Genomic DNA, 24909 nt, shown 5'->3' on the forward strand with positions numbered 1-24909 from the left:
AAGACTGCTGAAATTACTTCTCTATCAAAACCCCAGAGGGTAACTGAGGGCTCCCACAATGAATGTTTCAACATGTGTTATCATTTCTGGAACTGTTCTTCTTAACAGCTTGGACTAGGTATAACCCTACAGAGGGTTGTGGGATTGTTGTTTTTGCTGCAGCAGGCCTCAGTTCTGGGTGCTTTCTTTGAAAAGGCAGAGCTGGCCCTCATATTATATAGTCTTTCCAGTGTCAGGAATTTCTCTTAGTGCTGTCTTTTTACAAGGCTGACCTTGTCTCTGCCCACTTGCCATTCGCACAAAGAGCTGTGACAGTTACCGAAATCATGTCTATTGTATTTCCGCATCTATCGCACACTGCCTTTGGATAACAGCAGATTTGGACGTGTTTTGAAAGAAGAGACATTTACACCGTTGAGAAGCCTTTAAAAAAAGGCGTGTGTTCCTGAGTGTGTGAGAGAAACAGCAGATAAAAAGGCGCTCTTTTTTGTTTTTTCAGCCTCAGGAAACATCATGGCCTCAAGCTGTCTCTTAAAGTCCAGCTGAATTCCAGGGAGCAATTTTCAATTTTCCAGTCTCTGGAAATCTGACTTGTGTGGCAGTTCAACCTGCAGCTGACCGATCGCCTCGGAGATGGGAGAGGCTTGAGGAAAAAGCAAGGTTACCAAGAGGGATGGCCGAAGGGGTTAATTCTGTAATCATTCTCCAGGATGGCTGTGATCCTCACAGTGGCCACAGTCAATTACAGGGAAGGGGTGGGTCTAGCAGACAGAGGGAAAAAAAAAAAGATTTGTGTGGTGCACACATGCCTTTCTTTCTGCAGTACCCAGGTTTCTTGCTAGAAACCATCGTCCCTCATGCGCCTCAGACTACTTTGGATTTATCATTCCATACGGCTGGCTGTAGGGCAGCTGAGTTGGATAACTGACCGTCTGTTTGCCAAGTCTCGCTTCCCTTTGTCCAAGAATGGATGCTTAGCGGGCAAATTATGCAGCCGGCCGTAGAAAGCCACTTCAGGGGAAAATAAAGGATGGATCTCTTTAACGACAGCCTGATTGACCTCAGCTCCAATATCTCTGCCCTCCTCTGCGAACTGGACTTGGAGAATTACCCCATTTTCTGCATGAACCACCCTCCTCAGACTTTTAAAGGTGAGTGCTATTTTGGAAATCAGAAGGAATTTACTGGTAGCTACCGGTAATCTAAAGTAAACAGTTTGTGAAGGTTTTTCAAGTCAGGCTGTGTGAAAAATGACATTTGTGGATGAAGGAAAGAGGGAAAGCAGAAATAAGTCCCTTAATGTTCAGATTAAACTACCGTGGGGGGCAGAAATGTTAAAAGTTGCAGGGCAGGATGGAAAAGACGTAATAGAATAAAGTTAAAGGGGTTAAGTTAAAATGAAGTTAAAATATTCAGACGAGTGCTACTGTATGGGAGGAATTATCATGTTAAAACAGGCAATTATCTGTTAGTCTCCTGCTGTCTGATAGAATCACAGCACTAGAAAAACAGTAAAACTTTAAAGTTTAGCTGCATCACGGTGCAGTAAGCAGGAATAACGTTTTAGAACCCCTTAAAAAAAAACATTAGCGCATGTTACAAAGAAAATGAAAAGAAATCAAAGGAGCACATAGGCTGATAGCCTATATTTTAGAGGGTAATGAAAAAAGCCAGAGTTGGTCTGGAGGTTGCATCGGAATCTGTAAAGCAGAATAACAGAGATATTGGAAGGGGCCTTGGAGGTCATCTAGTCCAACTCCCTGCTCAAGCAGGAGACCCTATGCCATTTCAGACAAATGGTTGTCCAATCTCTTCTTTAAAACCTCCAGTGTTGGAGCACCCACAACTTCTGAAGGCAAGCCATTCCACTGATTGATTGTTCTGTCAGGAAATTTCTCCTTAGTTCTAGGTTGCTTCTCTCCTTGATTTTCCCTGCATTGCTTCATAGATAAGATAAGATAACATAACATAACCTTTATTGTCGTTTTTTTTACTGTGAGAACACTGCCCCACATTAAAAATGAAATTTTGTTGCCTGCTTTCAAAAGAAAGTATATATCTACCCATACCCATACATAACACACATATACGCATGCTATATGCATGCACACACACACACACACAGAGACATACATACATACATATAAATATTAATCACTGTTCATTTTGAATACATAGCAGAAAGAGGAAACTTGAGAGTTCAAAAGGTTGATGCTATATGGAACAAAACTATGACTGAATCTGGATGTTCTGCTTCAGATACCTGTCTTGCCTTCAGATGCTTTAGAGCAGTGGTTCTCAACCTTTCTAATGCCGTGACCCCATAATACAGTTCCCCATGTTGTGGTGACCCCCAACCACTTATACATCACCGGATGCCAGGGACGTGGCCAAAGAAAAGGGGGGGAAATGGCGGACAGCCTTGTTTGGCAACCCCCGTGAAATGGTCGTTTGACCCCAAATGGGGTCCCGACCCACAGGTTGAGAACCACTGCTTTAGAGAATAGGTTGACCCCCTCTTCTTTGTGGTGGCCCCCTGTATAAGATTACTGTCCCTTCTTTTGTTAACTTTACCAGTGTTAAACTATCCTCCAGTTCTACTCACTTAGAACGTCATAATTTTTCAATCCTTTGGTTAGAAACACAAAACACAATCCTTTGGTCGTAAATGTAGAAAATAGCCCTAAATCGCTTTTTTTCAATGCTGTTCTAATTTCAGTCATTAAACGAGTGGATGTAAGTGAAGGACTACCTGTATACACATGACCAAGAAGGACTAGACCAGGGGTAGGCAACCTTGGCTCTTTTATGACTCGTGGACTTCAACTCCCAGAATTCCTGAGCCAGCCACGCTGAGGGGAAAGGGAGAGGTTTCCAAGCTGAGCCATTGCTGGCTCAGGAATTCTGGGAGTTGAAGTCCACGAGTCATAAAAGAGCCAAGGTTGTCTACCCCTGGACTACTCAGTCCTTTGTCTAACTCTGTTGCCTTTCTAACAAATCCAGTGTGCACAGTTGCCGCTGAGTTACCTCCAGAACAACTAGGAGAAACAGCTACTTGAAAGAGAAATTTGTAGCTGATGTGGAATTTCAAGCTATGTATCTCCTAGCCTTGTCTAACCCAAAGACATCTTTCTGTGCTCCCTATATATTCATATAATTACAAATGGCAGAAAAGGATACCTCGGTGTCTTCACTGATCTCCTGAGGGTTTTCTGAAGAACTCCGAGATTCCCAGGAATAGGAGAGCCAATATAAAATTTCCAATCAGGCAGGCAAGCAGGCAGGAAGGAAAGAAGAAAGGAAGGACACTGTAGGAGAGAAGCATCAAGCAAGGGACATGATTAGCCCTTTCCTCTATTTATCACGCTTTCCTGTTTTGAGCTAACTAGCATACATTGCTCAGGATCTAATGGGAGAGAAATCAGTTGGAGCACAAGGCTACTTTGATCATCTGCGTATGACTTCTCCCCTCGAAATGTCATCGGTCCCTTTTGACATCGTTCCATTTTGAACCACTGGCAAAACTCATGCTTGGTACCCCATCATTGCTAACGATGATTTCCAGACGTAGTGTAGTGGAGGAGGACATAGCTCGTGGGCTTGGAAAGGAGAAGACCTCTGGCAGAGGATGCGTGGGGGCAAAAATGTGAAAAGACCCTTTCCTTCAAGTAATTGTAAGAGTCCCACGCTTATGGAGGACTAAGAACAAGCTACACATGGTGGAGGGATCGCTTGCCCCACTGGTTCCTTTCTAGCTTTCAAGTCTCAGTGAGAAAAACTTACCCTTTTTTTAGGGTAAAGCCCAGAAATCCTGGATCCGTATTTTCCATGCGTATCATCTCCCGTGTAGAAAGAAAGAGCTTTCCCCCCCCCCCCATCTTAGCATGACCACTTGTGATTTTTCCACACAATGCTTCTTTTGATTCTGACTATTGTTCACTTTACCTTGCAGAATTGGACCAGACAGTACGGATCTTCCTCTACTCGTTGATTTTTTTGCTCAGCATCCTGGGGAACACCCTGGTGATCACGGTGCTGATCAGAAACAAAAGGATAAGGACGGTCACCAACTTCTTCCTGCTGTCGCTGGCCATCAGCGACCTCATGCTGTGCTTCTTCTGCATGCCTTTCACCCTGATCCCCAACCTCTTACAGGATTTCATTTTTGGCAGCTCCCTCTGCAAAATTACCAGCTATTTCATGGGTGAGTCTGCAAAAATTGCTCTTGTTTCACCAGGAGTCACTGTCAATCCCGCAGTTATCCAATCTTGAATTGTTGGCTAAACGCACATGACATCTGGTAAGAGACTACAGGTAGTCCTCAACTTCACAACCGTGTTACTAACTTAATAGCTGCAGTGATTCATTTAACAACGGTGGCAAGAAAGGTCGTAAAATGGGGCAAAACTCATTTCACAAATGTCTCACTGAGCTACAGAAAATTTGGGGTCAGTTGTGATCATAAGCCAAAGACTACCTGTATTATTATTATAGTTGAAATGGCATGCTCTACATGAGGGTGAACCAAGCTGTTCCTACCTGTCACTTAGGAGTAAATCCCCTTTAACTCAGTGGATCATATTTACCGTATTTTCTGGTGTATAAGGCGACCCGGCGTATAAGACGACCCCCGACTTCGGCACCGAGTCGCATGCCTAGAAAGTTGTCTTATACGCTGGAAACTACCATTATTTCTGGCGTATAAGATGACTCGGCGTATAAGACGACCCCCGACTTTGGCGCCGATTTCAACACTTTCGAAATTCATCTTATACGTCGGAAAGTACGGTACAAGCATTCGTGTGTAAAATCAGGTTGCCTCTGTCTGCTCATTTGATGTTTTTTTCTTATTCTAAGCCTTGTACATAGCCTTAGGTAGAGTTGTCAACTGGGTAAAACGTAGAAAGGGAAAACTATAAACATTTCCAACTGACATCTTTCTTGCGCATTTGTGAGTATTCCAATACCGTTGCACCGAGGCAATTCTCTTCAGAAGAAAAAGCTGCTCTTCCTTAAGGCTACAAGATCTGGGCCACAAACACTGGATACTCATTAAAGTTAGCTTTCTGATTTTTTTCCCACCCAACTATCTAAGTCACAGGTGTCCAGTCTTGGCAACTTTAAGACCGGTGGACTTCAATTCCCAGAATTCCCCAGCTAGCTGTCCTATATCTTCTTGAAAACTCCAGTGATGAACTCTGAGAAAGAAGCAGTTCCATTGGTTAATTGCTCTCAGTGTCAGGACATTCTCCTTAATTCTAGGTTGGGTCTCTCTTTGATAAGCTTCCATCAATTGCTTCTTGTCCTGCCTTTGGGAACTTTGGAGAATAGGCTGACCTTCTCTTCTCTCTGGGACAGCACTTCAAATATTGCCACACTGCTGTCATGTCACCCCTAGTCCTTCTCTTCATTAGGCTAGACATGCCTAGTTCCAGTGGTGGGATTCAAATATGGGAACAACCGGTTCTCTGTGTGGATGCCGCTTCCGGACGTCCATTCTGGGCCTGGGCAACAAAAAATTAGCTACTGGTTCTGCCGAACTGGTGCGAACTGGCTGAATCCCACCACTGCCTAGTTCCCTCAACCATTCAACATATGCTTCCAGTTCCCTATCATCACCATATTGGATCATCTCCACATTGAACAACAAGAAGAAGATTACGCATCAGAGTACGGTTAAAAAAAAAAACAACTAGCTAACACTAGTTTTTAGTTTATTTTTTTTTTATTCTCATTACGTTAAGACTTTGGCCCCTCAGATTAATTGGTGGCCATTTTCAGGATGGACCTAAGGAAGTCTTCCCTTCCAGATCACACATCCATAATGAATATATGAAAACTGCAATAACAAATATAATGAAGGTCATTGAAAGCTTAGGTGATTTTAGGAGAAATAACACATTCAGAAAGTTTAAGACCTCCGACAGCTTTTTGATATGAAGATTTAATGACAGCCGAGGTTCAGAAACTAACTGTTTCTAGTCAATACAATATCAATTCAGAATAGTGCTGGAAGGGACCTTGGAGGTCTTCTAGTCCAACCCCCTGCTCAAGCAGGAGAGCCTATACCATTTTAGACAAAATGGCTGTCCAGTCACTTCTTTAAAATCTCCAGTGATGGAGCGCCCACGATTTCTGAAGGAAAGCTGTTTCATTGGTTAATTGTCCTCACTGTTAGGAAGTTTCTCCTTAATTCCAGGTTGCTTCTCTCCTTGATCAGTTTTTATCCATTGTTTCTTGTCTTGCCCTCTGGTGCTTTGGAAAATAAATTGATACCCTCCTCTTTGTGGCAGCCCCTCAAATATTGGAATATTCATGTCTCCCCGTGTCCTTCTTTTCTCTAGACTAGCCACACTCAAATCCCGCAACCGTTCTTCATATGTTTTAGTCTCCAGGCCTTTAATCATCTTAGTTCAGTGGTTCTCAACCTGTGGGTCGGGACCCCATTTGGGGTCGAACGACCATTTCACGGGGGTCGCCAAACAACGCAGTCCGCCATTTTTTCCCCCTTTTCCTTAGCTGTACTACTCCCTTTTATTCTATTGGCTTTTGAAAGCCAATAGAATAGACTCTCTTGAATAGAGTCTAATTCTATTGGCTTTCAAAAGCCAATAGGAATTGTCCAGGCTGCCTCTGCCCTGCTGAGCCCGCCAAAAGTCCCAGTCTGCAAACGGTGCTGCACCAGTTGAGTAGTCCTCAACTTACGACCGGTTGAGTAGTCCTCGACTTACGAACGGTTGGGGGGTCGTGGCATTAAAAAGGTTGAGAACCACTGATCTTAGTTGCTCTTCTGTGCACTTTTTCCAAAGTCTCAACATTTGTTTTGAATGTGGTGACCAAAACTGGAAGGTGCATTATTCCATGTGTGGTTAAATTTAAGTTACGTTCTGATGGAGAACAAAAGAAGGTCTATTTCTCTTATTACCTCCTTAGAACCTTTCCAGAAATTATTTCTAGACTGAGACTAACTGGACAATGAATCAGGAATGCAGAATCTGGGAATTCTTCAGCTGTTTCCACACTGGGCACTGTTCCTAGAGATGAAATTGAGTTAACTTGGAGCCTTGTTTGCACATAGTTTTGAGGGGCTAATTCATTTTTTTTAATACAATAGAGGAACTATTCCTGTGTCTGGATTGCCTATTTTATGAGAACTGGTTCAAAAGGGCCAGGAATTTGGGCCACACCCATGCAATCATCCCTTATTAATGTAAGTTGCACCTTATTTTTCCTGTCTTTGCAAAGTAAAGAGATTTTGAATGCTCCGTGTGTGATTCTCTCCCAACCTCACAATCACATTGAATGGCATTTTACGCTTCTCAGCAAAAGGGCACCAAATATATTGATCAAATAGCAGGCACAGACATTCTGTGAAGCACTACCCAGATTATTATTATTTTTTTAAAAAGGAAAAAAAATAGGCAGGAGGAACTGGCTACATATTGTGATACCTGCCAGTGAGAAAAGCAAAGGGATTTGCAGGAAGAATCATTTAATTAGAACGAGCAATCCACGGTGTTTTATCCTATCCATGACAGCCCCAAATTCAGCAGATATTTCTTCCAACTGTTCATTTCCTGGACTAAATTTAAATTGTTCTACTAGGCCAGTTGTGGCGAACCTATGGCACGCGTGCCAGAGGTGGCACTCAGAATCCTCTCTGTGGGCACGCGCGCCACCGTCCATTAGACCGCTGCCACTGCCCGGAGCGGCAGCCCCACCCAGCACAAAGGAGGCAAAGCGACCAGCTAGCAAGCTTGAGTAGAGGTGGTAGAGCACGCCCACACCCAGCAAGCCAAAAGCTACCCTGAGCAGGGAAAACCAGATCCCCATCAGTGCCATGGCCCCCCAGTCCCAGCTAAGACTGCGTGGCTCCCCCCATCTATGCTGGGCCTCCTGCCCACTGCCCCACTCACCAGAGATCCCCTGGATCTCCCCCAACCCTGCCTGCCCGCCACAGGCGTCCCCCCCATGAGCAACATCGAGGTGGCCATGCCCACCCCAGCCACGCCCACCCAGTCTGCTGTGACAACCGCAGCCATGCCCACCCAGTGGGCCACGCCCCCATGCCCCCCCCGAGGGCACCACAATGCTGATGCAGCACTTTGCGATAAATAAGTGGGTTTTGGGTTGTGGTTTGGGCACTCGGTCTCTAAAAGGTTCACCATCACTGTACTAGCCAAAGCAAAGTCCAGCTCTAAGCAAAGCTTTACCTGCTCCGGATTTTGACTTTTTCAAGCAGTAGGAGATTTTTCAGAGTCAGAGATTTTCAGAGATCAGGTTTTTGTGGCCAGAGATTTTATTCGCTTGTTTTTAACCATTTAGTCATGTCTGACTCTTGGTGACTTTATAAGCAAGTGATCTCCATGCAACCCTGTCAAGCACAGCTTCCTTCAGTTGTTGGAGACTCATCTTTGTATCACTTTGCTGGTATCCAGTCAACATGTTCTTTGCTTGCCCCTTCTTCTTGCTACACTAATCATCCCTAGCATCATCGCCTTCTCCAATGAATTCTCACATATAACATGGCCAAACTACTACTACTACTACTACTACTACTACTACTACTACTACTACTACTAATAATAATAATAATAATAATAATAATAATAATAATAATAATGTTGGAAGAGTCCTTGGAAGTCTTCTAGTCCAATCCCCTACTCAGGCAGGAAATCCTATACCATTTCAGACAAATGGCTGTCCAGTCTCTTCTTAAAAACTTCCAGTGTTGGAGCATTCACAGCTTCTGAAGGCAGGTTGTTCCACTGATTAATTGTTCTCACTGTCAGGAAGTTTCTCTTTAGTTACAGGTTGCTTCTCTCCTTGATTAGTTTCCATCCATTGCTTCTTGTCCTGCCTTCAGGCGCTTTGGAGAATAGCTTGACTCCCTCTTCTTTGTGGCAGCCCCTGAGATATTGGAACACTGCTACCATGTCCCCCCTCGTCCTTCTCTTCATTAAACTAGACATCCCCAATTCCAGCAACCTTTCCTTATATGTTTTAGCCTCCAATCCCCTAATCATCTTTGTTGCTCTTCTCTGTACTTTTTCTAGAGTCTCAACATCTTTTTTACACCGTGGTGACCAAAACTGGATGCAATATTCCAAGTATGGCCTTACCAAGGCATTGTAAAGTGGTATTAATACTTTACGTGATCTTGATTCTATCCCTCTGTTAATGCAGCCTAGCACTGTGTTGGCTTTTTTGGCAACACAGTAAAGTAAACGAGACATAGTCTTAAGATTTTAGCTTCCAGTGATGTGTTTGGTTTTATACGATTTTACACCTCTCTGTTAATTACTGTTAATTAATGTCCATGGTATATCTAGTAATTTACCTATGGAGAGATTTTATAATACGCTTATAATCTTTATAATATAGGCTTGATTATGAATCTACCAGCTGATGGGAGGAGAAACATTACAGGCAAGCTTCTCAAAAATTGCTGGAAATGTGGGGTTTCTTTCAAAAACAAATGGAGTGAGTTTTGTTTTATTTTTTAAAAAAGATAGTTACAAATCCTGAAATATCTCAGTTTCCTAGCTAGATTCTAGCCTAGATTCTAGAAATTCTAGCGTATCTCGGTTTAACTGGCCAGATGCTAGCCCAGCTTTCACACCAAGACAAGAAGCTTTGTGAGGCTTCCTTTAAAATTTGGTGTATCTCACTAACCTAGTTTTCTAATAATGGTCAAGCAGAAACTACAGGGAGCCTGGAAAAACAAGGTGCAATTTTCTTATTGGTGCATTATGTTGGAAGTAGATTACATCTGAAAAGGGTCTCTTTCTGTTTTCCAATGTTTCTTAAAAATCAATGCCTTTGAAAAGAAGCAGGATCTTTGCTGCAACAGCAGCAACAGATGCGGAAAAGATCACATCTTCACGCTCAATCAACCCACTTTCTTTGTTGTTGTTAGTTGCAAAGTCGTGTCCGACCCATCGCGACTCCATGGACAATGTTCCTCCAGGTCTTCCTGTCCTCTACCATCTTCTGGAGTCCATTTAAGCTCAGGCCTACTGCTTCAGTGACTCCATCCAGCCATCTCATTCTTTGTCGTCCCGTTCTTCTCTTGTCCTCAATCTTTCCCAGCATTAGGCTCTTCTCCAGTGAGTCCTTCCTTCTCATTAGGTGGCCAAAGTACTTGAGTTTCAACTTCAGGATCTGGCCTTCTAAAGAGCAGTCAGGGTTGATCTCCTCTAGAACTGACCGGTTGGATCGCCTTGCAGTCCAGGGGACTCGCAGGAGTCTTCTCCAGCACCATAGTTCAAAGGCCTCCATTCTTTGGCGCTCAGCCTTTCTTATAGTCCAACTTTCACAGCCATACATTGCAACTGGGAAAACCATGGCCTTGATTATACGTACTTTTGTTGGCAGGGTGATGTCTCTGCTTTTTAGGCCACCGAGAATTCAGTTATCTCTTAAAAAAGGCCGAAGATACGTTTTATGCTAAACTATAACCCTCAACATTAAAGCTGTTAAATTCTCACCTATTCACCCAACCTTTTGGGGAATCAGCAAAATATTTTGCATTGTAACCTAAGAGCGTCTGGTTGTGCAACACTGCGGTGCCAGCACGGCAAAGGATTTCAGCAAACATTTCGCTTGGAAGAATCTACGCAGAAGAAAGTTTGAATGATGACAAACAAGAAACCTTATTTAAGCCGCGGAGGACTTATCCAGACTGAACATGCATTTTATTTCTTCCATTAACAAAATTTATGCAATTCAATTGCATTTTTTCCCTTACTGGATTTATGTTTGTAGGATTGCAATGGTTGTCATAGACTTGAAGATATTTTAATTTCACGTGATTGGGACATGAGATTAAAGACAACAGAGTAATATAAATAACAACCTTATATTTTAAGGCTTCTGCAGATCTTGGTAGTCGTCTCCTTACGACCACAATGGAGCCCATTTCTGTTAAGTGAGACATTTGTTAAGTGAGTGTTGCCCCATTTTACAACTTTTCTTGCCATCGTTGTTAAGTGAATCGCCGCAGTTGATAAGTTAGTAACCCAGTTGTTAAGTGAATCTGGCTTCCCCATTGACTTTGCTTGCCAAAAGGTTGCAAAAGGGGATCACGTGACCTTGGGTCATAAGTACGAATCAGTTGCCAAGCATTTGAATTTTGATCACCTGACCTTGGAGATGCTACAAAGGTCGTAAGTGTGAAAAGGGATCACAAATCACATTTTTCAGCACCGTTGTAACTTTGAACGGTCCCTAAATGAACTGTTGTGAGTCAAGGACTACCTATATTAAACAAATATTTCACGGTATGTCTGTGTAGTTATAGCCGACTTATTAAGGTTCCTGTTTAATTTTTAACCTCTCCCAGTTGAAAGTGGGAGAGGTTAAAAGGAAGGAACAGCGATTTTCTTTTGAAATGCAGCCACACTCGCTTTTATAAAAAAAACCACATTTATCCAGTTGCAGACCCGTGGAATTCAAAATAAGAAAGATCACCGCTATTAACATCTACACACTGTTCTACACACTGTTCAGCATCAGGAAATGGAATAGAAAAAAAAAAGTACTCTCCTGAGCTAATGTTAGACAGATAGTCCTCGACTTAACGATCATAATTTAGCCCAAAACTTCCCTTGCTAAGGGAGACAGTTGCTAAGTGAGTATTTGCCCCCATTTTACAACCTGGTTAAGTGAATCCCTGCAGTTAGTAACCTGGTTGTTAAGTCAATCTTGCTTCCCCATTGACTTTGCTTGTCAGAAGTTTCAATGATCAAAAGTGATCACATGACCCCAGGACACTGCAACCGTCGTAAGTACGAGTCAGTTGCCAAGCATCTGAATTTTGATTCCATAGCTACGGGGATGCTGAAACAGTTGTCAGTGTAAAAAACGGTCATAATTCACTTTTTTCAGTGCCATACTATAACTTCAAACGGTCACTAAATCAACTATTGTAAGTCCACCACTGCCTGTAGTCTACAATATAAAGCTGACTGTGGCATTCACTTGTAGACTTCAACTCCCAGAATTCTTCAGCCAGCATGCCTGGCTGAGGAATTCTGGAAGTTGAAGTCCACAAGTCATAAAAGGGCCAAATTTGAAGACCCCTGCTATAAAAAGTATATGTTTCCTCAATGTAAGAAAAAAATATAGGTGAAATAACTTTCCGTTGTAGCTGAAGTTACAGTAAAAACGTTCCTGAAAAAGTGTAATAAATGTTCCTGAAAAAGTGTAATAAAAACCCCAAAGGCAAAGTCCATTTTCAGGAAAAAAAAGGAAATACTTTTTATGACACAATAAATGAATCAGTAAGGAATAAAAACGACAGTCAACAACTTAGAGGTAATTGCAGATATAAAATCCTTAAAAGAAGAAAAGAATTTTTTTCCCTCAGAGATTGCCATCATAAAGGCATTTTGAGGAAATATATCGATATGACATTTACAGCAGCAACAAAACTTTGGGGAATTTATAATATAGGAGAAGACATACAATTTGTAAGGGTTATAGTCACAAATGACTTGTTCTCTGCCTCAACAGTTTGGCTGTGATTTAAATTTTATGTCTTCAAAATGTGGTATATCCACATGGAAAATTACACTTGCTAAACAATACTGGTTTTCTTTAATAAATGATGTTGGAAAGAAAAAAAATGGTATCTCTTATGACAGTAAATGTCATAAACCAAATTCTTCTTGTTAATCAAAACATACATTAGGACAGATTTTTATAAACTTTTCTCACACTTTTGCCTGTAAGAAAAATGGCTAACGTCAATATGTTTTAGGCAATTGTCATTGGAAACTGGGCATCTGGATTGTGTAATATTTAATTTGGTTATGGCTGTCTAATTTTGTGAAGCTTTTGAATAAACATGACTCTCCTCCTGTTGATTAATTTGCTAGATAACTCATTTCAGGAGATCCCTGCATAGACAAAAAATGTGGTATTATACAGAGATGTTGTCTTAACCTCAAAGAGAAGGAAGTGTTGTTTTTTTTAAAAAAAGGTTCTGAAATATATCAGTCTGTCACAGAGTCCTTTCAGGGGCAATTGCTGGTTATAAACCTGGAATGATCCTAATGAATTATCTCTGCAAGATTCTGTCTTTAAAGGGCATGCTAATGATCTGCTAGATTCAGAATTTTGCAAAAATGCCTCAGAAAGTGACAATGGGCAACTGGGCACCCTGTTACAGGCGTCGGCAGGCAGCAAAAGTGATGTCACACTTATCGTCATGTCAACCCCACACAACATCTGCATGATGAATAACAGAGTTGGAAGGTCCTTCTAGTCCAGGGGTACAGGCAACCTTGGCTCTTTTATGTCTCGTGGACTTCAACTCCCAGAATTTATTTATTTATTTATTTATTTATGAGACTTATATACCGCTTTAAGTGCAAGCACTCTCTAAGCGGTGTACACCAGTAAGCAATGTATGTATGTATGTATGTATGTATGTATGTGTGTATATATATATATATATATATATATATATATATATATATATATATATATATATATATATATATGATATATATATATATGTATATATATATATATATATATACATTGCCCCCAACAATCTGGATCCTCATTTTACCTACCCCAGAAGGATGGAAGGCTGAGTCAACCTTGAGCCGGTGAGATTTGAACCGCTGACCTGCTGAACACAGTCAGCTAAAGTGGCCTGCAGTACTGCACTCTAACTGCTGCGCCACCTCGGCTTCCTGAGCCAGCCATGCTGAGGGGAAAGGGAGAGGTTTCCAAGCCGAGCCATGCTGGCTCAGGAATTCTGGGAGTTGAAATCCACCAGTCATAAAAGGGCCAAGGTTGCCTACCCCTGTTCTAGTCCAACCTCCTGCACAAGTAGAAGACCCGGTATTCTGGACCAATGACCTATCCAATTACGCATTTCATGATGTACTTTTTTTCTTATTAAAAAAGGAGGAAAAGTTCATTGGACATGGAAGGTCATTTATGAACTTTTCTAGAGCATTCTTATGAAAGAGTGTTATTTTCTACATTGTAAATCAGGAATGTCACCTTTAATGAAGCAGATGATCAGAAACTTTAGTAATGCATTTGTTGTTTGCCATTCTCTCTCACACATACACACAAACACACATCTTTCTAAATCTATCATCTATCCATATCTATCTATCTATCTATCTATCTATCTATCTATCTATCTATCTATCTATATCCATATCTATATCTATCTATCTATCTATCTATCTATCTATCTATCTATCTATCTATCTATCTATCTATTTATCTATTTATCTCCACATCTATATCTATATCTATACCTATCTATCTATCTATATATCTATCTATCTATCTATCTATCTATCTCTATCTATCTATCTATCTATCTATCTATCTATCTATCTCTACCTCTATATCTATCTATCTATCTATCTATCTATCTATCTATCTATCTATCTATCTATCTGTCAGCCTATTTCTCTTGATTTATCCTTTCCTTGTTCCAATTCAGCATAGGCAGGTACAATCAATGGGCTTCTGAACATTGTGTAACCAATATTGTGTAAAAAGATAAATTATAAACTACATGGGCAGTAATCCTATTAACTGCATTTAGTTAATTTTAATTAAAGCAAATTTGGCTTTTGTCATGGCTGTTACTACTTTTTAGAGTATGATCCGGTCCATGGTACTCCCTTCTTCCAAAAAGTTAAGCATCCTTGTCATATAACAATCCTACATCCCTAGCACGTCAGTAATCCACTAAAGGTTTGGTTTAGTTCCATATCTTATGGAATTTATAATTGCCTCTGTCAGTCTAAAGATCTCAGCCCCATAAATTAGTTGGGGAGAGACTTTCCAAAGATAAAAGTGGGGAAATCAAATTTCCTCTGTTGTTTGGGACAAAACGAATATGTTTAAAGATCTCAAAAATTCCGCTTGGTTAAGCTTAGAGGTCAATTCTTCCGATATTGTAGGAAAAAGAGTGTCAGAACATAGGGGCAGAGTGAAAAGAAGGATCAGCCTAGAATCCCTATGTGGCCACAAAGTCCTAACCCCTTTGAGTGCTGTTGACCCTTATCTAACTCCTACCAGGTGCCCACCATTAGTTGAGAAGATTCTTCTGCATGAGTAGCAATAAATCAGTTTAATTGGACCTTCACACGTGGACCTCATCTTTTGCACCTGACAGATCTCAAGGAACTGAACGGATTTCTTTGTTCAATATGCTACTCATCAAATGATAGATAGTTCCTGAAAACAGACAGATGAGTCTTAATAGGCTTGAAATCATAGCTCTCTCTAACCCAGGGGTGTCAAACTCTCAATATCATGTGACATGTTGCGACAGATCACGACTTTTTTCCCATTGCCGGCAATGGGGTGGGTGCGGCTTTGGCATGACGCATCCGGCCCGTGGGCTGGCAGTTTGACACCCCTACTCTAACCCATCAGTCAGAGAGGACCATAATTAGTCATAATCATAATCAGTCATAATCTCCCAATGGCTTAGTGGTCCTTGCAGCACATTATCTTCCCATAATCATATATTCAAAGTATTAGACCAAAAGATTACATGGAAAATGAATTATGATGCTGAATTCACCACCTTGATTGAAGGAGCAGGTCTTCTATTTTGCCTCAGATTTTTAATCTGTCTATACCACCTTTTAACAAGGATAAACCTAATTATCATTGTCTATGATCCATAACTGCAGTCCTAAATTAATCTGGCCAATATTATCCAACTGACATCTTTCTGACTGATTTGGGGTGTTTAAGTAAAGCATACATTATTCTGTTCATTCCTTTGAGATGATATTACTTGAAAAAAAATAATTCCACATCATGAAATATGAAACAAGTTAAAACATCTAAGTGATATATGAATTTGACTGAGGCAATAGTAAAATATACAGTCTGGTTTAGTTTAGTTTAGTCTTAGTTTCCTGTTTAACTTGGAGCCTTCTTTCTTAATCTGTGTTTCTGTAAGAATCTTTCCTGTCATGTAGGGAATGTAAGAATTGCAGTTATTGAAAGCATTATAAAAATGTAAGAATGTAATTATGTAAGAATACATATCAATCATCTCCACAAATAGCTTTTTTTTCTGTTCTTTGCTTATTTGTTTCAGGGAAGAGATTTGCTGGAATAGTTTTTGCATTAACCTTTTACTTCCAAAGAAAGACATTACAGCTTTCTTTGACTTTTGAATTACTTTCCACAAATTCTGGAAATGTTAATTTGGCATTAACTGCCAAACAGCTGAACTGCCTTACTCTGAAAGACCTGCTGAAAATTCACTCTCTGCTTTCCCCAGATCTGCATAGAAGCATTGCTTTGAAGCAGAGTTTGGATCCGAAGGAAGTTATATTGCTTTATTGAGATTTTGTTTCAGTCTTATTTTCACTGAGTGATTAAAAAAAAATTACTTGATTGGAGAGGGAGAAAAGGAATTGCATAGTGTTGTAAATTGGACTTTGAATCCAACTCACTACTTCTGAACTGTGTGCCGTGCAGTGCCAATTTTTTAAATACTGATGGAAGTGTTAATCCAATACACCAAGTTTCCCACCTCTGTTTCAGTTCTTTCTTGTCAGGTGTGAAGAATAAGGACCACATGTTAAGTTCCAGTTAAGATGATTTATTGCTCAAGCCTATACACAAGAACCTGGTCGACTAACAGATCAGCATAAAATTAGAGCTAGATAAGAGTTAATAGAATTAACTCGGATTGCTTATGGGAACGTAATGACTCCAGGCTAATTCCTCTCTTGACTCCACACCCAAGCTCTGCCTCTTCTCTCAAATTCCTCCACCAAATAGGTTGCCTATTCTTCCATTTCCTTGGAAGAATGCCTAATTTTAGATACGATTTCCTAATTTCATTTTCAACCTGTTTATGAAACTACCAAATCTCACACAATGGGTCAGCTGAAATTAATTATTTGGGGAAGGCCTTTTTGTTGGCAATTACAATTTCCAATTCTCTTTGTGTCCTAAAAACCTCCAGAATTGTAAGCTAACATTTATTCACCTCTCATTTCCTTCACCTCTATAACTAGTTGTGCCCAAACTTGGCAATAAAAATTTAATGCTTTAGGCACCAAGTTATACGAATCAGCATGATTGCTTTTCCTTGGAGAGAAATGTTTTTGTAGGAAAAGGGCTGTGAAGTTGTTAAAAAATGAAAAATGAATAAGGCTTCCGTTCTTAAAATAGATTAATGGTTCAGTTGCTGTTGATCACAGTCCATGAAATTAATTTTCAGGTGATCCATTTAGCATCCAAATTTTCCATGATGAAAGTTTGCTTCTGAATAATCAGAACATCTTTGGTGTCTCTAATGGGTTTCTTCACTTTTTTGTGCTACTTAAAACATACCAAACTTACTGAATAGACTGTCAAACTTCTCCAAAATGGGAAGATTGATGGGGAATATAATTTGGCTTCCATAGGTTTTACAGGTATAGAAAAAGCAAATAGAAAATATTTCTTATTGTGGCTTTATAGCCATACTGTTTCTCTCTGAAGGGGAAACATAAAGTCTTGAGATCTTCTCCCCTAAATTTCTATGATCACAAGGCAGTTTTCCACAACTACGGCTTGTTACTAAATCTCAAAATGTAAAACTTGTGTAGCATTCTATAGCTGCACACATAATCAACATACGTGGAGTCAACCTTTCTCCTATATTAGCAGACAGACCCATATTTTGTAGAATAAAAATTAATCATTGTCCACGCAGTGATGGAAAGACAAAGAGTTTGTGACATCACAATTATATGGATTTTTTTTAAAAAAAATGTATAATCTTGAACAACCTACTTTTTATTTGTCTCAGGAGGAATCAACTGACCAACCTTCAGAATGCTGTCAGATTAAACAAGGTCCATCCTGGTTAATACCTGGATGAAAAGCTACTAGGAAAACCAGGACTACAACATAGGTTACAGTATAGACCAGGGGTAGGCAACCTTGGCTCTTTTATGACTTTTGGACTTCAACTCCCAGAATTCCTGAGTCAGCATGGCTCAGCTTGGAAACCTCTCCCTTTTCCCTCAGCGTGGCTGGCTCAGGAATTCTGGGAATTGAAGTCCACAAGTCATAAAAGAGCCAAGGTTGCCTACCCCTGGTATAGACTATATTCAGCAATTGGCCGGGGGAGAAGCAGATTTTGGAAGGAAAAAAAGGGTTTCCACCACTTCCATTCTCTCCAGGACTCAAATATGACTGTATTATTACCTTTTATAATTGAAAATTCTGCATATATTTAAAATATGGAGAGCAAATTGACCTCGGTGATCTGTTCATATCTATATTGAAGGTTCTTTGCTAGGATGTATATTTCCTATTTCTTACAAAGAGACAAACCCACTGTGGTACATTGCAAGGATCAGAAAATTACAACTACCCTATATTTCCTTCTAAAATGTGTTTCAGGACAGAGGTTGCAAAGACCCTATCCTTGAGGAACATGGCAATGATACTGACATGACATCAGTGGTGGCTCTGAAGTCTATTACAACGAACAAATCCTACCACGGTCCAGATGTTGCTGAACAACAGCCACAGAACCAGCAGAGGAGAGGAGGTTGAGAAGTGTAGTGCAGCAGAATCTGGAGGTCCACCACAAGTTCCTTCCTATCTGTGATGTAAAACCAAAGTTAGAACTAACATTGGCTGTTACTAGATCAGGGGTAGGCCACCTTGGCTCTTTTATGACTCATGGACTTCAACTCCCAGAATTCCTGAGCGAGCCATGCTGAGGGGACAGGGAGAGGTTTCCAAGGTGAGCCATGCTGGCTCCGGAATTCTGAGAGTTGAAGTCCACGAGTCATAAAAGAGCCAAGGTTGCCTACCCCTGTAAACTAGACACATCAACTGCCGCAATGCCTTCTTCTGTCTTGGTTTTAAGATTGTAAAAATGAAGCCATTAATTTTCTTCTTCTGTTTCTGTTTTCCTACTCCACCTAGGTGTCTCAGTGAGCGTATCAACTTTTAGCCTAGTGGCAATCTCTCTTGAGAGATATAGTGCCATATGCAAACCCCTGCAGTCTCGGGTCTGGCAGACCAAAACCCATGCCTTGAAGGTAATTGCAGCCACATGGTGTCTGTCTTTTGTCATCATGACGCCATACCCCATTTACAGCAACCTGATGCCTTCAGCGCTTCCTAACAGCACCGCATCCAAGTGTCGTATTAATTGGCCAAGCACAATGATTGAGCAGTCCTGGTAAGAGTGGACCATAGGTCCTTATTTTTTTCTTTTGAAGGCATTTGTCTTTATCAAATTATGGAAAGCGCAATGATTTGTGATTTCAGTGGAACCAAAATAAGTATATTAATACCATTGCAGCTAATTGCAGTAATGATTGATGTCTGGATTACAACGTTAACTGTATAATTATAGCACAATAAGTTGCACTTATGTAGTAAGCAACTTTTTCATTCTTCTATAGTTCTGGCAGTTTTTGCACTTATATCATGTTCTCTACCCACTATGGACAATGGACACATTCTTCTCATATGTCAACCCAACTATCTTCCCCAAGATCAAGTCATTATCCAGATGTGGTTGCCTCCTAAAAAATGGGGAGACATTCAATTCCCCCAAAGTTTCAGATACTAAAGCATTGATCAATCAAAACTAAACTGGTCCAGCTAGATACCCACATTGTCCAGGAAATAAAAATTCTGAGCAGTTAATTAGAAGTATATTTTCTCTTTTCTCTCAAGTGGATTTTTTTTTAAAGGATGGAGAACTTTTAAAACTTTGTTCTTTTGTCTTCCGTCTCAGGATTTTCCCCCCCAATCTTTTCCTCCTGTAAATAAGTGCAGAGAGGAATTTTGTTGCAAAAGAGGATTGGGGAAGCTATAGAAAGGGATCCCCCAGGAGTGTTTGGGAATAGGGAGAAGATACAACAGTCGGGTTCTATTACAAGGATCTAAGGACAGTGGTGGGATTTAGCTGGTTCACACCAGTTCAGCAGAACCAGAAGCTAAATTTTGCTGAGTTCGGAGAACCGGCTGAATGCACACTGCTTCCGGAAGTCCATTCTAGGCCTCAGAAGCCTGGAGGAGGTCTCCCCAGCCTAGAACGGCCCACCAGGAGTGCATGGATGCCACTTCCGGAAGTCCGTTCTAGGCCTTGGAGGCTTGGAGGAGGCCTCCCAGACCTAGAACGGCCCGCCGGAAGTGCATGGATGCCACTTCCGGAAGTCTGTTCCAGGCCTCGGAGGCCCAAGCCTGCATCCAATAAGAGAACCGGTTATTCAGGTATTTGAAGCCCATCAATGCCTAAGGACCTCCAATTGAGACAAGCAGGAAAAACACAATTGGGATACTACGTCCAGTTTTGGTCATCATGGTACAAAAAAAGATGCTGAGATCTTAGGAAAGTACAGAGAAGAGCAAAAAAGATGATAAAGGGTCTGGAGGCTAAATCTTACAATGAACGGCTAAGGCAGTGGTTCTCAACCTTTTTAATGCTGCGACCCCCAACCGGTCGTAAGTCGAGGACTACTCAACCGGTCGTTAAGTCGAGGACTACTCAACTGATGTAGCACCGTTTGCAGAATGGGACTTTTGGCGGGCTCAGCAGGGCAGAGACAGCCTGGACAATTCCTATTGGCTTTTGAAAGCCAATAGAATTAGACTCTATTCAAGAGAGTCTATTCTGTTGGCTTTCAAAAGCCAATAGAATAAAAGGGAGTAGCACAGCTAAGGAAAAGGGGAAAACAAAATGGCGGACTGCATTGTTTGGCGACCCCTGTGAAATGGTTGTTCGATCCCAAATGGGGTCCCGACCCACAGGTTGAGAACCACTGGGCTAAGGGAACTACTGGTAGGTGTGCTTAGCCTAATACATAGAAGACTTAGAAATGACATGATCATTGTCTTCCAATACCTGAAGGGCTGTCACAGAGAAAAGGAGATTGACTTATTCTCCAAAGCACCTGAGGGCAGGACAAGATTCAACGGGTGGAAGCTCATAACCGGAAGATGCAACCTGGAACTAAGGAGGGATTTCCTGTCAGTGAGAACAATTAATCAATGCAAAGACTTGCTTCTCAGAATTATGTGTGCTTCACCACTGGAAATTTTCAAGAAAAGATTGGATAGCCATTTGTCTGGGGTGGTACGAGGATCCCTGGGTAGGGGGTTGGACTAAAAGACCTCCAAGGTCCCTTCCAGCCCTATGATTTTATATACTGTAAGTCTCAGGGAAGGAGAGTTTCCTGAGTTATGGGTACAGATCGCGCATAGCAGACAATTGTATGACTATCTGCAAGCTTTGCAGAGAGAAAGATGCTGTAAAGGACTTAAATCATCATGAATTTAAGCAAATTCTTTTAAGAAAAGGAGATTTGAATGGATGGATATATGTGTGAGGTACATTCACTTTCTCTCTCTCTCTCTCTCTCTCTCACACACACACAGACACACACACACACACACACACGCATTCATTATCATATTCCTTATCAAATTAGACAGCCACTTATTGGGTGCACTAGCCTTCCTTTCAGATAAATAGGACTGGCTGTCACCAGTATGTTTCCAGATTTACAGCAAAGTTTACAGGCCTGCCTATTCACTGAAATCTTCAACAAATAAATAAATAAAACAGATAGACCCATATTTCTTCAGCAGTTCCTATAATAACAACTCAAATTATCATCTACCCTGTTTGGGGTTTTGTGTGATTTTAAATCAAGCCTGTGGCATGAACATTAGTCAAAAGTGGGTTTATTTGTTTGAGACCATATTATTTCGTACTTGGAACTGGCGTGCTAGCCAAAGATGCCAGATTAATCAGCTGTAATTGTAACTGAAGCTCAAGTGAGAGATGTTTTCTGTAATATACCTCCTTCAGATGATATCCTGATTGTTAATCATGACAGCCCAGGAAAGCAAAACAATTATGTTTAAATTATGCCTTCGTACACTCTACAATAATTTCATATTTCAAATCAGAAATAGCCCCGTAATAATAAACTTTCCAAAAGCTGCTCTGCTGATCTGCTTTAGAAAAACAGAAATAATTATAGCAAAGAAGGAGACATTTGTTCTGGAATAAATGTACATGGACTAAATCCTGTTTTTGTGGGGGTGGGGGTCCTGCTTTTAAAATAACAGGCGCTGACTGATGGATTCGTTTATTAAATTTACATGCCACCCTTCTCGCTGTGCAGAGCAGTTCTGGGTGGCTTACAATGCAATAAAAAAAGAAGTATAAAAACATTTATAAATATTGGAATAATTAAAATTACAAACATTAAATAGATTAAGAACCAAGGGCTTGTGCAGAGCAGGGGTGGTGCTTTCTGTCTCTGAATCAGGTATCCCCAGCCTGAAGTGTCTCCATTGGGGTCCCACGCCAATCTAGGTCTTAAGACCACTTTGGAAAAACCACAAGGATGTGGGTGGCTACCTCATCTGAGGTAGCAGGATGTTCCAAAGGACAGAGGTCACAGCAGATAAGGTTTTTCTCCTAGAACCTGTCAGTCAAAATTCCTTGGCTGATGGGATCCAGAAGTAGACCTATTTTTCTGGACTGTGTGGGGTGGGCCAGTCCTATTGGGACGAGATGGTTCTTCAGATAGCCTGGAGCCATGCCATAAAGGGCTTTAGAGGTGATGACCAACCTCCTGAATTGAACCCAGAAGCAAATCGGCAACCAGGGCAGTTCCCATAACAGTAGTGTTATACCTGAGGAGCCTCCAAAACTGTCCAACGTATTCTGAACCAATTGTAGCTTCCAAATAGTCTTCAAGGGCAGCTCCACGTAGAGTGCATTGTATTAAGACAAGAGATGACCAGGGCATGAGTGACTGAATGGAGGGCCTCACAATCCAGGAAAAGGTGCAGTTGGCACGTGTAGAAGGAAAAGTCTTCATCATGGTTCAGTCCAAGCCGGGAATAAACAACATGGTGACTGCTTTAGAAAGAAGGTTGCAGTTTATTGAAGAGGAGAGACAGACAGAAAGATGGCTCTGGAAGGAAAACATGTAGTAGGGAGTGGGTTTTATACCCTCTTGGGCTTTTGTTTAGAGTTGTTTCCTGTTCCTGTTTGAGGCTTTGTATTTCCTGTGTCATGTACTTTGACCTGAGTTTGAGTGTGCCCCTTTGGATCTGTGGGTTAATCCTATTATGTTCTGTCCTAGAGTTTGGGTGGGATATGTAGATTTTAGGTGTCTTTGTCTTCCCAAGCTTCTAGCTGGAGGGTTCCAACCTTCCTGAATGGATTATCACATCTGCATTTCTACAGAGCTGGTTTCTGCTTGGGAGAGGGAGACTTGGGGCTATTAAGAAAAACTGGGCATGCTTTTCTGCCTCTTTAAGATCTTTTGAGGAAATATAATATTCTACCCTTTTAATATTTCCTTCTCTGGGCGGGGCTGACTTCCCACACATGCAACATGAAATTACACATGCCAATCCATACAAGCATGCGCACCTCCTCATCCTTGTAACTTTCTCTTAAAATGCACAAAGCAAAGCAAAGTAAATTTTGTTCGTGCTCTGAGTAACACACTTCAGTCATTGGAAACCTTACGACAGACTTCAAGCCAAACGATGATGAAATTATATGTTTCCTCTCTTTTTTTGAGTGCTACGTTTTAGGCTTTGTCGCTAAAGAAGTCGACTCTTTCAAAGCAGACTTTTGAAACCGAGGACAGCAGTTGAACTTTATTGTTGCAATTGGCCACCGCAAAGTAGACAGATTCCGCCTCTGTGAATGTTGTGCTCATCATACTCAGCCCCATCACTGGTGCCCTAAAAATTAGGCATTGACGGTAGCCCCATCAGAGATACTTGGACAAGTAATCATTTCAATCAAAAAGGCCAACACAGTGCTAGGCTGCATTAACAGAGGGATAGAATCAAGATCACGTGAAGTATTAATACGACTCTTCAATGCCTTGGTAAGGCCACACTTGGAATACTGCATCCAGTTTTGGTCACCACGATGTAAAAAAGATATTGAGACTCTAGAAAGAGTACAGAGAAGAGCAACAAAGATGATTAGGGGACTGGAGGCTAAAACATATAAGGAACAGTTGCTAAAATTGGGTATGTCTAGTTTAACGAAGAGAAGGACAAGGGGGGACATGATAGCAGTATTCCAATATCTCAGGGGCTGCCATAAAGAAGAGGGAATTAAGCTATTTTCCAAAGCACCTGAAGGCAGGACAAGAAGCAACGGGTGGAAACTAATCAAGGAGAGAAGCAACCTAGAACTAAGGAAAAACTTCCTGACAGTGAGAACAATTAATCAGTGGAACAGCCTGCCTCCAGAAGCAGTAAATGCTCCAACACTGGAAGTTTTTAAGAAGAGACTGGACAACCACTTGTCCGAAATGGTGTAGGGTTTCCTGCCCGAGCAGGGGGTTGGACTAGATGACCTCCATTTATCCAGATACAACAAAATTCACTTATCAAAATAAAATAGATTCATAATCATAACCATAACCATAGGTGCCGCTTGCTCATTCCCCCCAAGCTGCATCCACCCTCTCTAATACCTTCCCTACTTCCCTCCTCTTTCTCTCCTCCCCTCACTACTCTCTTCCCCTCCCCTTCTCCTCTTACCATCCTACTTCCTCCCTTCACTTTCCTTCCCTCTCATCCCTCTCAAATACAGGAATACAGAGTAAGGGAAATGCCCAAGCATCACCTCTCCATAAATGACCATATCTATATTATCCTATTCTACTTATTTACCCACCCACCCACCCTCAACCCCCCTCACTTCCCAGAGCAGAGTACAGGGTTATTAATAACAAAATTATACAATACAAAAAGAAAAAAGGAAAAAAGAAAAGGAAAGAAAAAGAAAAAAAAATCATACTTAGTCTTTAACTCCCCTTAAATTACATCATCATAAACAAATCTCTTATACAACATTTACTATAAAATTTACTCATAAAATAA

At 41.1% G+C, this 24909-nt stretch overlaps 1 protein-coding gene across 1 annotated transcript in view; it reads left to right on the top strand.

The window, feature by feature from the left end:
- Window positions 1-766: 766 nt before the first annotated feature.
- The window catches only part of CCKAR (cholecystokinin A receptor), a 27671-nt gene continuing 3528 nt past the window's right edge, over window positions 767-24909 (top strand). Inside the window, exons 1-3 of the mRNA XM_039329873.1 lie at window positions 767-1151; window positions 3953-4204; window positions 18946-19204. Of these exons, the coding sequence (XP_039185807.1) occupies window positions 1031-1151; window positions 3953-4204; window positions 18946-19204 (632 nt within the window). The 5' untranslated portion in view covers window positions 767-1030. The remainder of the gene's footprint in view (window positions 1152-3952; window positions 4205-18945; window positions 19205-24909) is intronic.

This window comes from Crotalus tigris, unplaced genomic scaffold (genome assembly GCF_016545835.1).
Source record: "Crotalus tigris isolate CLP2741 ecotype Arizona unplaced genomic scaffold, ASM1654583v1 scf7180000024420.512544, whole genome shotgun sequence".
NCBI lineage: Eukaryota > Metazoa > Chordata > Lepidosauria > Squamata > Viperidae > Crotalus > Crotalus tigris.